At 40.1% G+C, this 17,271-nt stretch overlaps 1 protein-coding gene across 1 annotated transcript in view; it reads right to left on the reverse strand.

Moving 5' to 3' along the window:
- Positions 1-56: 56 nt before the first annotated feature.
- Positions 57-17,271, reverse strand: part of skib (v-ski avian sarcoma viral oncogene homolog b) — a 28,730-nt gene continuing 11,515 nt past the window's right edge. Inside the window, exons 2-7 of the mRNA XM_043252325.1 lie at positions 4,252-4,365; positions 3,988-4,091; positions 3,598-3,878; positions 3,217-3,488; positions 2,007-2,237; positions 57-1,906 (exon numbers count right to left, since the gene is read on the reverse strand). Coding sequence (XP_043108260.1) covers positions 1,688-1,906; positions 2,007-2,237; positions 3,217-3,488; positions 3,598-3,878; positions 3,988-4,091; positions 4,252-4,365 — 1,221 coding nt within the window. The 3' untranslated portion in view covers positions 57-1,687. The remainder of the gene's footprint in view (positions 1,907-2,006; positions 2,238-3,216; positions 3,489-3,597; positions 3,879-3,987; positions 4,092-4,251; positions 4,366-17,271) is intronic.

The raw sequence follows: 17,271 nt of genomic DNA on the forward strand, positions 1-17,271 counted from the left end.
TAGATATAAATAATCCTAATATTATGCGGCACAAAAATATCAGAAAACACAAGAAGAATGGTTGATTCTGTTTAATGTTATTATACGTGGGGGGAACATTAAAACAAGTGACGAAAATGACCCACATCAAAACCAAAACTATGACAAGACCCTGAACACAATGCATATCTCTAGTGTGACCATGAAAACATCAAAAGGTTTAAAACTGACATAGGCAAGCATACGGATCTCGTTATATAGAAGGGGAAGTAAAAATGTACCCAGAATAAATAGATGGATGGAAAAGTTAGTATATGTATTACTGCAGGTTTATTCAAGACAGGGGTAATGGAGATAAAAGATCATTAGAAATTCAGCAAATACTTTTTACAGTTCATCAGTCACATTTCTGATTCATCCACCACAACCTCAGAATGTGAAGCTTTGCTTTGGTAATTATATAAAGTGATTTCCAAAGGGACTGTATTTATTCAGAAATATAATGATCTATGCTTTTTTTTTGTTAATATTACATAAGGATTTTATATAGTAAATGCCCTCTAGTTGAAATTATGATAGGAGAAATTCATTTATGTGTTAAATCTTTTATACATACAGTCTATTGGTTTGGAGCAAAAGCATTTAGAGTGAAGTGTAAAGCACGCTATCATATTTACATTGTGTTTTTACGTTTAAGTGGTATTCACATCTGTAACAAATATATGAAAACTTTTTATTCTATACTTGGTGTCTGAGATTTGAAAAAACAGAGGGCTTCAAATACACAATACAACTATCTTTTCTTAAAAGTGCAATTCTTTTTTTTGGTAGAAAGTAAAAAAATATATATCCTTATTTTCTATATAAGTAGAAATGTTATTTTCATTAACAGCATTTTTTTTTTTTTTTACGTTAAATGAGCCCTAAAACCAGTGACTAAAATTAGATGTTTGTCACAATTCTGATTTTGAATGAAAAAAACAAACAAAACATTAATTTGACCATCAAACAAGAAGCATGGAGTGATTAATATCATGCCCCACGCTGTAATGTTTGTTTGGACTGCGAAAACTGGTAATTAGTAAAGTATAATACTTGATATTGTAGTTCAGGACAGAGGATAGGATTCAGCCCATATTGATCGTTGCCAATACTATAGGGTTTTAAGTACATGTTAATTAAAAATACAAAGATAAAAAGCTTTTGAATGTAGGCTTATAATAAAGCTTTGCTGCACCATAGCACTGTTGCTCATGCAAACTATTTCAATACAACAGCTAACAAAAAAGGTCAAATAAAAGCGAGCAGAACATTGTAATGACAACACCTGTGTACTATATTGAATTCTGGCTTGTAACACTTTCTAGTTTACAGAGTATCAGCGGCACTAGCAGGTTGTTCACCTGCTTCTGTCAACGTATTGTGAATAGAAAACATGTTCGTTTCCCAAATATTATTCAAGTATCTTTGCAAAAAAATTAAATAGCTTATAACAAAAAAATCCTTAGCTTAGCTTAAAGAAGCTAACTGAAGGAGAGTCTCCGAGCGTCCTCCTCTCAAGGAGCGAGCAAGCTTCTTTCCAGTTACTTGAGTCCACTCTCCTGTGCTCCAGTACTTTTTCCAAAAAAGTGTTGGCTTTAGAGGCATCCTCTACTTGTCCTCAAATCAAAGTCTTCAACTACTGCCATACACTGAACACATTAAATGTTTAAGATACGTCATCTCTCATTTCTTTCTTCTCTCCCTCGCCCGGTTGTGTGTTTGAGATGGTGTATCCCTCCGTCTCTGCTTTGTGGCCCAGCTGTTCCTGGAGCTCTTTGACGACCCTCTCCAGGTTCTGCCGGGCATCCCTCTCCTTCAGCAGATCCTCTCTCAACTGCTCACGGTCCACTTCTGCTTGCTGGAGCTTTGTTTGGAGATCTTCAATCTGAGAGAGAGAAAAAGAGATGTTGAAGTGATGCAAATTTTGCGCACGCGCTATTTGCTGTCATTACGCTTTATTATATACAGGATGCGCCAGATCTCACCTGTGAGGAATACTTGGCCCTCAGACGTCCTGCCTCACAGCCCTTATCGCACACACGGAGCTGTCTCTCTCTGTCCAGCTCCCTCTTCAGCCTGCCGCAGGACTCGTTGGCATCTCGCACTTTCTTCTCACACTCCACACGGAGGCGCTCAATCTCCTTCCTCAGGTTGCGCTTAGCCTCGATGGCCTCCCTCAGCCTGCCCTTCTTAGTCACCCTGACAAACTCCAGCTCCTGAAGACAGTCAGTTTTAAGAAAACACATCAACCTGACGCATGGTTAGCATCACAAATGTGCTTGATTTGATTGATTTGGGACCTATCAAGTAAGAGTTATTTTAGTATTACATTTGTAATATTGTAGTACTTATTTATATTAGCTTTTATTTTCATAATTTTATTATTTCAACTTTTTGTTTATTTGCCTTTATTTACATTTTAAGCAATTTTTAGTATATCAACTGAATATTATTTCAGTTAGTGGTCAACATAACATTTGTAATTATTAAATTGAATTGAGCATTCATATTTTATTTTAATTCTGTTTTATTTCAATTACTGTACCAATTATTACAATTTTTAGTTGTAGTTAACTATATTAGATATTATTAGTTAATTTCGCTGGCTCTGAATATTTTAAATGATTCTTATTCTTATAATTATTCTAAAAGTATTTTGAGTTTTTAAACCTAAAAATAAAACTTCTGTCATTAATTATGTTCTGAACCCCCAAGACCTTTGTTCCTCTTCAGAACACAAATGAAGATGTTTCTGACCCTCCACAGACAGCAACACAACTGATATGTTTAAGGCCCAGATAGGTAGTAAGGACATCGTTAAAATAGTCCATATGACATGAGTGGTTCCAACTGCTATTTTTGTTTTTTCTTAAAACAATGAAAAGTATTCTGGTGGCCTCATAATATTACAGTTGAACAAATGATGTAACATGGACTATTTTAACAGTCTTCTTACTACCTTTTTAGGGCTTGAACCTGGTAGTTGCATTGCTGTCTATGGAGGGTCAGATATTTTTAGAAAAATGAAAAAGATCTTCTGTGTTTGGAACAACACATGGGTGAGTAATTAATAACAGAATTAAACATTTGCTATAAATATTTTGTCATTTATTTTAAGTAATTCTTTTATTAAAATTCTTTCAATTATTTTTTGAATCCCAGATTTTCAGACTTTTGGACTTTTGCTGTAATTACCTGCTGAAGGCTTCGTTTGGCTTGTAGAGCAGCAGCTAGTTTCTCCTCTTGCTTCACTCGCATGCGGATGACCTCCTGGAGGAATTTCTCTCTAGCCTCCTTAGAGTTAAGGTCACTGCAGAGCATCTGCTTGAGGACCTCCAGCTCGGAGTAAGGAGCTGCCCCCAGTCTCACTCTCTCATCATGCACTTCTGCAGTGCTGTAAGCGTTGAGGTTTATCACCCCTACACCATTGGCAAAGGGAGGGGACATCAAGGAACGTGAGGCAGAAACTGGAAACAGAGAATAATACACCAGTGAAATAAAAGTTATTTTTTTCATTAGGCGTACAGGATTTACACAGATGTATTTAACCACAAATTCTCTTTTTAAACATCCTACCTTTGCTACAGTTGTCAACCTCGATTTCTGTGTCCGAGTCCTCATTCTCCATAGGACGCTGTCTGACTGCTGGAATGGGCAGAGAGGCCTTGGCCACCGGCTGTGATTGTCTCTCTGCAGAGGGCCACCTCTTTCTTGGCCTGGAGCCCTCTGTCTTGCTTGTGTTGTGGCTCTCAGCGGGCTGAGAGAAACGTTGCGGTGGCTGTTCGTTATTTTTAAATGTGGAAAGGGGCAGTGATACATTTGGGACTACCCGGCTGTCTTGTTCTTTAGCAGGAGATCTGAATGTCACAGGAAAATGAGATGTTAATTACTCGGCCCAATCAAGGCAATGTATGCATCGCATTGAAATGTGGAGATAATCCATGAATTGGCTAATTAGTAGTGTACCTCTCATACGCGTGGCTAGGCATTTCTCGCTCAGCAGAAGGAACTCTGGGAGACCATGGCCTGAAGGCTGAAGGTCTTTGCTTGAACTGCAGCTGCTTTAAATCCTTAAAAAAAGAAAATTATATATACAAACGAGATATGAACCTAATACGATAATAATAATAATAATAATAATAATAATAAATGAAAGCTTTAAAACAACAAATCTGAACGACAAATAATACTATCACTATCTGGATAATGCATTTCAGCCAAAAAAACTACCTTATTAGCAGATGCAGCCAGAGACTGTAGCCAATCAGCTTGCTTCTCTTTATCCAGTGATGGGGATCTTGAGCGGTCCTGTTTGGACTTTTTGGAGGGAATGGGACTGTACGCCTGTAAAATAAAAAAAGAAGGGATAAGAAAACACACTCTGTGAGATGAAATGACACCCTGTGAAGTCAAGAAAGCAGCACCGAGGTACAGCTTTGACCACGTAGGTGTCAAACCGACTTACAGCTTTCAGCAAATAACTGAGAGAAATCAGAGGTATATTTAGCATCGGTACAAATAACAACCCAACACTACAGGTATTCATACAACTAAAAAAGGTTCCTAATCCTCCCCTTTGCCCTCAGGTTTCAGCATGTCAGATCTAGGATGTGTTTACCTTTGCCGTGCCAGTGATCTGCCCAAACCTGTGCCTTTCTGACTCAAGTTCAGGAATTTACAACACCCCCGTAACCCAAACATCCAGACTGCCAGAGTCAGTGCGAAAGTTAGGTGAAGATAAACTCAGGAAGTGGTGCTGATACAAAAATGAATCACAATGAATGAGAAATGTGGTGTTTTTAGGTTAAAAACTCCACACGGGTGAGAATTATGACTGGATAGAAAAGGTCAGGCATCGACTATGATGCGACACAAGGGGGAGATATCGGGTTGGATTTTGTCTCCTGGTACAATGACAGAAATCTTGTAGTAGGCTACACATTATTTTGCATTCAATCGTCAGTAGTGAACTATAATAATAAACCCTTGCTGTTATTCACAAAGCGTGGGTGCACGTTATGTGACCAGGGCTGTTTGGAGCCCATTCCTTCAATGCGGATCTGACTCACGCTCACGCTAATACACACTGTCCTCCATGTCCAGCTTCAGTGACGAGTTTACGGTGGGTAAAGTAGACCTTGGAGCTGAGAAACGCACAAAGCACACACTTACTTTCAGAGAGCGCAGAGAGGAGTAGCGCGAACCAATTCATGATCAAGAACTCTTCAGGCTGAGTGTAGCGGCTGTAAGAGCAGCCTCTTACCGAATCAATACACTATCTGAATGATTAAATAGGCATAGAACGACAGAGGACGTGTAATCTTCTAATGCAGAAATACCAGAAAATATATATCACACAAGTGGAAAGAAACATATTCTATTCTAAATATATTCCTATCTTAAACAGCTAAAAGTAAATACACAACATAACTGCTAAAATATTTTTAAGGATAATGTATGCATTAATCTCAACTGGCAAAGTCTGTCTTTTTTCCAAGTAAAAGCAAAAAAATTGGGGGCTAAATGGCTTCTAAATAAACATATTTACCAATTTACCATTTGTCAACTAAAAGTCATTTGGTGTCTCCCAAATGTAGAATTTTTAATTTATTTATTTATAGAATCTGGAGACCTGCCTGCTTTGAGCAAAGAGAAGTTTTTTTTTCCCCTTCAAAAAATGCGGATGGGTAAAGTCAAAACATGACTTGAGTGTCGAACAACCACTGCACACCCAACAAAGAACGTCTGTTTGTGTTTGTTCCTTCCCTGAGGTCTGAAGTTCCAGGAAGACCAGGGCGTCCCAGACATAATAGTCTTTGACTGTGCACCCTCCCAGACACCACAAGGGAGCCGCTGATGCAACGTCCGCTGGTCTGAAATCAGGGCAGCCGTGACACGGCCCTCACTCACAACCACATCAAAAGCGTGGCCTTGTGACACACATGCACAGCAGACTGTATCAAACAGCTGGGCGAAACCACACAAGCACACAATGGATGCAGATTAGGACATGCTCAACATCTGGACATAAACCTACAGTTTTACATAAACCTTAAAGGAAGCCAGTGGCCATCTGGATTTATTCTATTTTGGAAAATTATAAACATGGTGATCGCAAGGCATTACATATACTACGGATAAAATATTCAGGCAAGATGAAACGTAACATACTCTATATTCTTAATCATGACTGAGAAAATGAAAATGAAAACAAGAAAATCACTAACAAGGGCTCCATTACTGATGGAGTCCATGAGTGAGTGATTGAAAGAGTGAGAGAGTGAGGGCCACATTTCCTCTCTGTAGTTTGCTTTGGCTGATGGCCCTGTGGGAACCCAGAGCGTCTGGTTCCTGAATGTGAGTGGGCGGGTTCGAGGAGCAGGACCACAGAGGAAACACAAAGCAGCAGGAATGTATACTTGAAGGCCAAGTACGGCTTACTCTTAAAGTGGCCATTCAATCCTATGCCCTTTCAACTGCCTATTGTGCAAGATTTCTTTGAAGGCAGGTTATAAAGGAGTGCTTTACGGTAAACATGAGGCTGGACATACACAGATGAAACGTGCATGTTTGAGCAGACATAACCGAAGGCTTTGCACGAATCAACTCATGAATTAAATTCTTCATTTTTATGTTAATGACGAACAGACAATAAATGCCACATATTCAATGTACATATTATTTGGGAAGCTATATTTTTACGAGTGTACCAATACATCACTAGATTTTGCAATGTGTGGAAATAATAAAAAAAAACATGATTGGGCTGTGTTTGACAAATTACATTTTTGCCAAATGGTCCAAGATGTGCAGACGTCCCAGACAAATATTGTGTGTTAACAGTTTGGAATGCATTGCTCCATCCAAGAGGCATGGGTGCGTGTTGTCATAAACTGGATTGGATAACATCTGACCACTTTTGCTTCTGATTGTGAAATTAATAATGAAGCAAATATCGACCACTGCTTTTGTTGCGATACGCCATCCAGTTTGTTCAGAGACATGGTGCATGCTCCAAATCTTTGTTGTTATTACTTGGAAGCCAAACAACAAGTGGAGTTACGTTTGCCGTGAAACAAAAATAGTCTGCTCTATTGAACTTACTCAAGCAACTAACATCCTCACAATAATGCTCCACGCTGCCTGAAAGAGCTGTAGCGTTGGTGGTGCACAGCAACCAGGCACAACAAGTTTCCTATTACAGCTTTTCTTTTCCCCCCACGGAAATCCTGCATGTAATCCCCAGATCTGTGTGTGCTTCGGCGTGCTCTGCCAAAGTCAAGGGCAAAACTGGTGAAGCGCACTTGGGTAGGAGCTTTATTGAAACGTGCTGGAGACCGGTGCTCTGATTAAGAGGGGGCTTCTGGAAGACCATACAGAATGAAAGTGTCTACATAAGAGCATATAAAAGAGAAAGCATAAGGTAATGGCAGCTGTCCTCATGCAAGTGCTAGTGCTTTGGGGGGTCCCACAATTTATATTAAGCTTGGCTGTCACCAGGTGTCAGCTGGCAGATCATTGCCATTTGAAAACGTCCTCAGCTTTTTTTGCTCGCACTTTCGGGAGAAAAAAAACACACCATCACGTTTTTCTTCAAGTCCATCCTCTTCCAGAAGTCAGATATGGAGCCTTAGGGAAAACCAATCTTGATTGGATTGTGCTAATAGCCTTTGGACGGGAGTTTTGCTGCTGTCTGAGCTGAAGAAGGAACAGACTTTTGAGGCAAAGGCGGAGCATAACGTATAATCCCACTCTGAGAGTGATGGAGGAATCCATCTGCTTCAACATGCCGTATTCCAGCAGGCACATAAGGGTCTCATCGGACTCTCAAGAAGTCCTCCATTAAGTAATCCACCTTCAGACTGCAAATAAAAAGCATCCCCAAATTCATACATACAGCTCTACCCAAATTTCTCATAATATCTTCACCAAATGAGTTGCATTTATGTGTCTAAATGGAACAAACTGAGCATGTTGAGGAGAGTGATGCTTACACTGAAGCGGAGACAAAACACCCCACAAGGCACACACACATTCACACAATGTCTTTCTGCTTCTCTTCACATTTAGAACACTAATAATGCAGAACCATGCAAACCAGGAAGCCTGAGGGCATGATGGGAAAAAGAAACTCCATTACTGTAAATGTCTTTTGTAGAAACTTTGAACACTTACCACTAAAGATCATTCCTCTCACTGCAGCTAATCTGTGTCTACTAGTAGGTTTTCAATTTGTTTGTGGGATAGATTAAAAAAGCTGTATAGGCTTACAGTGGGGTTCAGAAGTATACGGCCACACTTAAAATTTGGGATATAGAACAAAACAAAAAAAAAATAAAGAAGAAAAGGTGCATAAAAATGCAACATCGTAAAAAAAAGAGAATACATGTAATAAGGTAGTATGGAGGTAGTTCTAGGCCTCAAACTGGTGAGATTGATCACGTGATTCCTTTTTACAGATGGTCAGATGTCTTGTTTCTACTAAGCAAAACATCAAGTACAAGATGCTTTTTGGATCATTCTTAAATCAAAAATAGGTCAAATATGAAGAGCCTTTTTTTCCAATTAAACTCAACTTTCCATTAGTGGTTTCAGACTTTTGGTTCCAACTGCATATTATTATGGTTTTAAGGCATCTTTAGACAAATATCCCAAATTGGGTAGAACGATGTTCGCCTGGAACTTGAGTGATGGTCGTGCCTAATTTTTAATCTGTGTGCTTTAGTTCTAATGCTAATACGCAAGCAGTTAAGTGCAGAAAGACGATTAAAGTCTCACTGAATCTCATCTTCACCACTCCAACACAAGGGCTCGAAATAAAGAGAGTAATAATATCACACGTCAGGTAGAAGAGCTTCAAGGCAGCCACAAGCCCCTGAAACCAAGTCAAATGGTCTTCCCGCCCTTTCTAGCTGTCCCAGTGCGCAGAGGGTGGAATGGCTGGCTGGCTTTGGCTCTCGTGGCTGAGTGATTGACTGAGCAGATGGGGCTTTATTTCCTCCAGTGAGAGTGAGGACTTCTGTTAGCAGCTGTGTGTCTCACTGAAGAGCCCCTCCTGTCTCTGTTACAATCTCTTGCCTAATGCAAAGAAATCACAGAAACTAAAGCAAAAATGTTAATAGGACCAGGACGCTGTCAGAGCTGGCACAAGTACAACCATTCCAAAGTTTTCAAGAAGTAATACATTTAATCAGCATGGATGCAGTAAAATATAAAAAGCTAAATGTTTCTCAAGCAGCAAATTCGCATTTTAGAGTGATTTCTGAAAGATCACGTGACACTGCAGACTGAAGAAATTATGCTGAATATTCAGCTTTTGCCCAAATCATATTTTAAAATATATTAAAATAAATTTGAAATAACATTTCAGAATATTACTGTATTTTTTTCAATCAAATTTATGCAGCTTAAAATCCTATGTTAGCTCCTGGCCTTGGAGCTAATATAAGCAACAAAGCTTTGAGTCCAGTTTCCCATGTCTCACATTTTTTTATCCCCTGTCTCAACAAAATAAACCCTACAAAATAACAAACATTTAAAGCAATAAAGGCACAAACCTTTAAAAAATATTCACCATATATATGAAATCCAACCAATGCATTATTAGTGTACTCACTCATACTTAATGCTCCAGTCAGCAATCAATCAGTCATGACAGTTGAATAAGGCAGGATATGCATTTTTCAGGGAGCTGCTTTGGTCTGTCAGACACCAAATACACAATCAATCCCTCCCACAGCAAAACCTAACTCTTGCACACCAAAAACTTCAAAATGCTTTTAGAAGAACACAGGAAAGCGTGTACTTTACTGTGCATGGCAGACTGATGGCAATAATTGTGACTTCTCCACCAAATAAGGTGCAGTGCTGGGTTTGTTTGGGGGGGTGATAAGGGAGTGAATGCCAAGGGGAGGTCAGGAGGTGTCAGGGTACGGAGAGGCTGCTGAAGTTGTAAAATCTCCCGCAGTGAGGCGGCAGGGTGAAGTTAGGGTCAGTGCTTAGGGTCTCACCGATGTCACAGCACCTTCACTATGTCTGCCCTGGGATAGGGAAGGGGTGGCGTGCTGGTAATTGGCTCAAAGAGGCTATAAATCCATCTGAAATTTACTGCTTCCAACCACCCTTCGGCACTCTGAAGTCCTGACGCCATCTAAACGCTTACAATTGACAACACAGAGGTGCTGTAAAGACGGCACAGACATCCTCCGTGCAACTCCAAGCCCTAGCACAATAGTGTGCAACCATCTAGGAGGGAGTCCATCACTTGACCTTTAGCAGCATGTCCATTTAAGACTACGGCTAATCACTGCAAGTGGATCTACAGTAATGGAAAACATGCCAGTTTTCTGTGAAACGCTTTCAGGGTCCATGCATTTGTGAGCGAGGCAGAAATGGGGAGTGGGCCCTATAATTAAGGTTTGATACAGCCAAGGCTGAGAATGGATTATTTTAGTTTGTTTTACAGTCACTTTGAAAGCCCAATGTTCCCCCAGCATTCGTCAAAACAAACATAAGTGCGGCAGAATGGAGGTGGAAGTGCTAATGGATGTCGTAGAATGACAGGAAGCATTAGAAACAACAGGAGAGGAAAAACAGAGGATTGCGTGGTATAAGGAAAAACAAAAAAAAAATTGGGAGCAAAAAAAAAGCTAACCACTGAGTAAAAGTGCCCAGAACTCTGTAATTGAGTGTTTTTCCAAAGTACAAGGCATACAAGGTTGAAATTGGGTGTTATTACAGCACTGTGTGACGTGCTGTCACATTGTACATAGAAACCTTGCATTTTGGAAAAATCCCTTTTCCATTTTTCCATGAAGTAGTACCTACATCCACATGGAACACATTCAGGGCAGCTCAACAAAGCAGATGATTACATAAAGAGATTAATAGGGAAACGGAGAGACTCATTCTTCCATAAAGCAGCAAAGAAGGACACTTACTCTTTCAGGACAGGAAACCGAACAATGGAAAAAAACAACGCATCCTTCAAATAAAAGCCTGGAAGGTGTCTGGTTTGAGTCCGTTTTTGCTTTGAACGTCTAGTCAAAAGATACAGATCTGATGCATGAAATTTTCCACAAAACAAAAAAGATGTAAACGTGTGGAAAAATGACATTTTTGTCCCCATTCGCTTACTTTCTTCTGAAGAATACAAAAGAAGATATTTTGAAGAATGTTTGTAACCAAACAATTAAAAAAATTTTTGCAGTCATAGATGTGTGGAACGATGAGTAAATGACAGAATTTTCATTTTTGTGCGATTTCAATTTACAAACCTGTCAGATAATAAACATGACGTGTGCCTGATGAAGAGACCCATTTTTAAAGTTCATGCTGGTCTGGAGATGGTTTAGCTGGTGGGGGCAACAGCATTCTAAATTGGGAGACTAGAGGGGACCAGCTATGCTCATTTTTTTCAGCAGGCATTACATTGCTCTGCTCATTTGATGTGCTGTCTGCTTTGTAACCCTGAAAATTCCTGGAAACTTTTTTTTCCTGGACCATTTTCATTTTACAGCGCTCTTCTGAATCTGAAAGGGCCAATGTTTTTCTCCATAGCAACAGCATAACATCTTGAGATTAGTTCTGACTCAACCAACAAAACACTGAATTCGCCATCTCTACTTCTAGGGCGTTTGCAGACCAGACCCTCTCCCAGTCCTGCTTCTGTGGCTAACATTAGCCAGGCAATCTACTGGACACATTTTAAATGGACCCCCACACCTGACGTCCATTAAACGTGTACTTTTGCTAGTGCTGTGAAGTACATACATTTTTACCGAATTGTAGCTGGTTTATAGATAATCTGGTGTTTCTGAATTTGTGCCAAAATGGCTGAGCGTTAAAGTATCTTCACGGTGAGTCAGCGCCAACTCAGGTCTGACACATGAGAGAGATTGAAGACACAGGCCAGTGTGTTATATAAATGTCTCCTGAGTGTGCTGTTTGTATGTTCCCTGTGTTTTCGAGGACACGCTGCTCTGTGCATTAATTTGTTCAGTCTGATCCGGTCAGAAGGATTAGGGCCCGGTGCTCCTGTTCTGAGCCCTGTCTCTAAAGAGGGCCTATAGGGTTAGCATGTAATCTCCCAGGTTTCCCAGCACCAATCCACACTGACCCATGTGGCCTGTCCACTAACAGCTGAGACGCATTTGTCTGTCTGTGTCTGTTCATATATTCTATACCTTATAAGACCATATGCTGGAAACCAGAATCTAAATTACAAAATTAAAAATAAAGCACTAAAACCATTTCAAATTTGTGTGAAAGACAAAATTACAAAACAGTATGAAAATGGATATTCTATTTAAGATTTGAAAAATATTACATTTAACAGTATTATAAAATTCTAAATGTTTTTCATTGATGGTAAAGATAATCTAAACATAAAAATATAGCAAACTATATTAATAACTTAATATAAAAATCTAATATTAGCACATGACGGATTTTTAAATTGAGCCCTGGTAAGTAATTGTAATAATATCTGAATTTATTAACATGTAATAATTATTATAAAGATCACCTTCAATTAATCTGGTAACATTTTATTAACTATAGTTAATGCATTAGATTTAGATATAAAGGTTTAGGTTATTTTCTGGATATACTAATACAGTTAATATTAGGTTACACAAATTAACATTAGTTCATGTATTTTAAATCAAGATAAAGGAACAATAAACAATATTATGTTTTTAAATCAAGACATGCCATAAAAAAAAATCATTGTTCATTGTTAGTGTCAGCCAAGTGAATTTCATTGCATATTGTTACCGTTAAATTTTAATTCTTACAAAAGATTGAAAGATTCCTTTTAAATATGCTAAAGTGTGCTGTTTTACTGTATAAGGCCAATGATGAATTGGCAGCCAGTAACGCACACACACACACACACACACACACACACACACACACACACATTACCCACACAGCGAGCCTGAGAGAATGAGAGCACAGGGTGAACAGACACCAGTATGGCAGGGAGGGGAGGCTCTGCTCAGGAACTCAATAATAACTTTGAGCAGTCTAGCCAGGAGGCTGGAGGCCCAGACTGCGGCTGTTCCATCCTCCAGCACTCCCCCCCTCTGCAGCCCTGGGCTCCTCCCTCTGCCCTGGCCTGTGTCTGCTCCACAGGACTAATGCATTTTGCAGACAGCCTAGAGACTTAAAGAGACATAAACCGCATTTTTCCTCCCTGAATCACTGCTGTTGATGTAACCGCTAACTCAGAACAGAGATCATTATTTCCAGCCGTTTATTCAAAATCTCCCGCTCTTGTTCTCTTTCTTATTACTCTTTTCCTCTCTTGGAACTCGGGAGACCTCGACATGACACGGAAAAGTGAGGGAGAGACGGCCTAAAATATGTTAAGAGCCTCTCAATAAATCTCAGGCCAAACGCTCGAACCGCACCACCCTCCGAACGCGTCTTTGATGTGCAACTCACCAGCCTGGAGAAGCTCTTGTCAAGTGCAATCAGAGGTCCTGGCGTCAAATGCATTTGAAGTCATTATTATAATAATTATAAGGGGCAAATCCAATAGGCATGATCAGACAGCTCTGAAACAGAGCAGATCCAGCTGTTGGGAGTTGGGATGCACACTTCTGCCCGTAAATCAACAGAGATTACATTACTGCTGTCTGCCGGGCAGGGAATAATGATGGATCTGAATGCTAAATGCATCAGTCTGAGAGACAAAAGCTGCGTGCGGGATTCACAGAGAAGTGGGAAGTGCCGTCTGTCTCCAACAGACCCCCTTTCAGGAAACGCTGGCGCTGTAAATATGGGCAATTTAGTTTTGCATGTGCACCAACATGCTTTCAGAGACTGCTGGAGATACAGTAGCCTAGAGTAAAGGGATCGTTTACTCAAAGAAATCATTTACTCATCCTTCCGACATTCCAAATCTGTAGGACTTTATTATATTAAGTGTGTAAATGGCAAATATAGAGAAAGCCCCCATTGATTTTCAATGTGTGTGCAGAAGAAAGAATGTCACACAGGTTTGGAATGACACAATGGTGAATCAATGATAGATATTTTTGTTGTTATCCTTTTAAAAACCCTCTCGAAGCGAAGTCTCACCTGCTTGCAGTAGGCGTCTAAGGATTTGAGCAGATTTAACCGCAAATGTCTAACACAGTGTCTATCATCTGAGCTGTGAGACAGCATGGAGCCAGGCGCCCTAGTGAAGTAGAGCAGAATACCACAGCCAGGAAATAATTAAAAATTCAATGGGCTTGAGTGACACAGAAACCTTCAAGGGCGTGCCTGCCAAACACAGTTTTTACTCTTCCACTGTCAGCATTTTTTGTCCTCCATAGAGGATGCTGAAATGAGTGGGGGCCATAAAGAGACTGGAAACTCAACCACGCTGAGATACGCTAGATGGAAATGAGACAGGAAACAAAAACAAGGCCAAGAAGTTGCAAGAAGGTCATTGTGCTTCTGACAGAATTTCTCAATGAAAAAAAATACAGGATCAAATTTGTCATTACGCCCTCTCGGTTTGATTCTCTGTTAACTGATATTTACGAGAAAGCATTGTTATTTGAGCTGCCGAAGGTGTTAAAGTTGGTTCAGCCTCTATGGAGGATATAATTTCTAAAGGAATCCGGACTTGATCAGACCTGAAAAGCCCAATGAGCAGAGCATGCAAAATAAGATTGTAGAACGGTAGAGTATCAGACTGGAATTTAGGCAGTATGCATGAGTTCCACAATCCTTGTTTTTTATTTCCTGACCGTTTGAATTGATTGTAGCAGCATAATATACACAAATCCGAATGCTATTTTGAATTGAGTCCAGGAAAGAGATTTTTTAAATTACTTCTATCTCATTGTTATTCCGTTCCGTGTCAGTGGGGCTGTTTGAAGTTTCAGAGTGAATTGATGAGGCACATGATGACGCATATCGACACAAAACTCATTCGCTGACTCACCGGAGTCCAACTTCTCGCCATCTGTGTGAATCACGTCTGCTGTCCTGCCTTGTTCTCTCTGTGGACAGACATGAGCAAATGATGCCTGCGCAAAGCCCACTTCCCACCAACTAAAGCGCAGAGGTATTTTAAAGGGGAGAAAGGCAATGAACTTCTGACCTGCAATAGAAGGCTGTGGAGGAAGCTGAGGAGCTTGGGGGCATCCAGAGTGCCTTGCCATGTCTCACCCTGCAAGGCCGTAAAAAAGCCCCTAAAACTCCAACTTCCAAGCCTTTTATGGCTGCCAGATGGTGGGGGAGTCTGTGTGCCCCTGGACCCCTTGTCTCTGGACTCGTCTCCAGCTCTAGTAAAACCGGCTGACCTCGGTGAACTGACATTCACTCTCTCTTAAGCCATATATCTATCAGAATAGCTGTCTTTCCCATCTACCGATTTAAATATCGTTTTAAATATCTATAAATTTATTGAATATTATTTTATTAACATCTATCTATCTATCTATCTATCTATCTATCTATCTATCTATCTATCTATCTATCTATCTATCTATCTATCTATCTAACTCTAAAATCAATCAAAATTTTACTTCACTCTCCACATCCAGGTCAAAGAGAGTTTACAAGTGCAAGATTGCCATTTTTAACAAAAATCAATCAATCAATCAATAATTTTCTCTTCTAGTTATCAATTCAAGAAATTAGCTGCTTCCCCAACCCCCCCAAAAACAACAACTGCCATCAGCTCCACCCTCTTACCTCAGCTGCCATTGCTTTTATTTTCTCTGGTGATAGGAGGCTTGTGTTGTTGTTTATGTCCTGTAATTCAACCTGACCTCCCTACAACCCCAGCCAGGGCTTCCTGGGCCATTAGGGGTGCTGGGACTGAAGGCAATTGAAGTGATAGAGCTTAACACTCTCCTCATTAAGCTGACAGGGATGCTGTAAAACACAGAGGACCGGACCACTCCTTTTCACACCGTTCGAATGACATCAAATGGCATCAGTTCGGTCTGTTTTGAAGCTATGTGTATTAGCCGAAACAACTTGAGGTGACCTCCTGTCAGTCTTAAAAACAAATCCCCTATTTGCATAGTAAAATACGCAGGAAAAGAACTAAATATTTTATAAGCGTAACGCCAAATTCTTCCTGATCTAACAGGGTCTGATACAAGCATTTGACCAGTTTAATCAGTAACATCTGACTAAAGGCGGCCAAAGAAACTCATTATCCATGCATTTCCATGCATTCTTGAAAATCCTCTTAGGCTTTAATATGCATAAATATGATTACCAACACCATGTGCCCTCAGCCTGATCCCTAATCTTCTTTCTAAATTCTTCAAATGTTTGAGCTTAAGTCACTTTCTTATTTTTACAGGCTAGCTCTCATTTGGCATCCCTCTCCACCATGGACAGAAAACTCCATATTCATGAGAAGCTTTAATTGAAAGAAGGGAGGGGAGCCCTAAATTTGCTTTTTGTGTCAGCCAGCAGGGACAAATGCAGCTTCAGCACATTTTCCTCATATTCTCTGGTGGAAAAAGGAGAGAGATGAAAGGAGGAGAGGGAGAAAGAAGAGAGAGATTACAGACAGTGAACGGGGTGGTGCTAAAAGGAGCGGAAATCATACATAAAGGACAGTCTGAATCTCTGAATCTAAATAAAGCCGCAATCCTTCCAAAAGACACCTCTTTGGCCCATTTTCAGTAAAAATCAGACAGGGAGGTTGTTTGCATTCCAGGAAACGTCTCCCACTTTCTGCATATGCAGCACTTGGTTTCCTTGCTGAATGCTGAACACTTCAGCGGCCACAGCTGTCTCAGGTTTTTGCAGTGAGGCCTTCTGCAGGCAAAACGCAGCCAAGGCATGTCAGGGATTTTAATGAAAATAGTCTTATAAATGACCTTGAACAACTGGTAAAAAAAAAAAAAAAAAATGATGGTGGGGGAGGCAAAAGCCTACATCAAAATCTGCTCTTGTGGGTTGCTTTCATGAAACATTTCATTCGCACTCCATACATCTCCAGAGTTGTTTTTTTCTGTCGCACATATGTGTTTTTTTAGACAGAGATTTGGGATGAAGACAATTTACATTTCTGAATAGCCAAGAACAGCCTTGTTAACAGACATTGGTAAAACAGCACAAAAAAGGAGCCCCACTAATTTTGCCTGTAACAACCCCTTCTAGATGTGCATGTCCCTGGCAGTTCCCCTCATAAGGTTTCACTTTCCTCATAGGATGAAAATGACCTCAGAACAGTAAAAGCAGACAAGGACTGCTCACCAGATGTGCGCAGAGAAAACCGAG

Source organism: Puntigrus tetrazona, chromosome 11 (genome assembly GCF_018831695.1).
Source record: "Puntigrus tetrazona isolate hp1 chromosome 11, ASM1883169v1, whole genome shotgun sequence".
NCBI classification, from domain to species: Eukaryota; Metazoa; Chordata; class Actinopteri; order Cypriniformes; family Cyprinidae; genus Puntigrus; species Puntigrus tetrazona.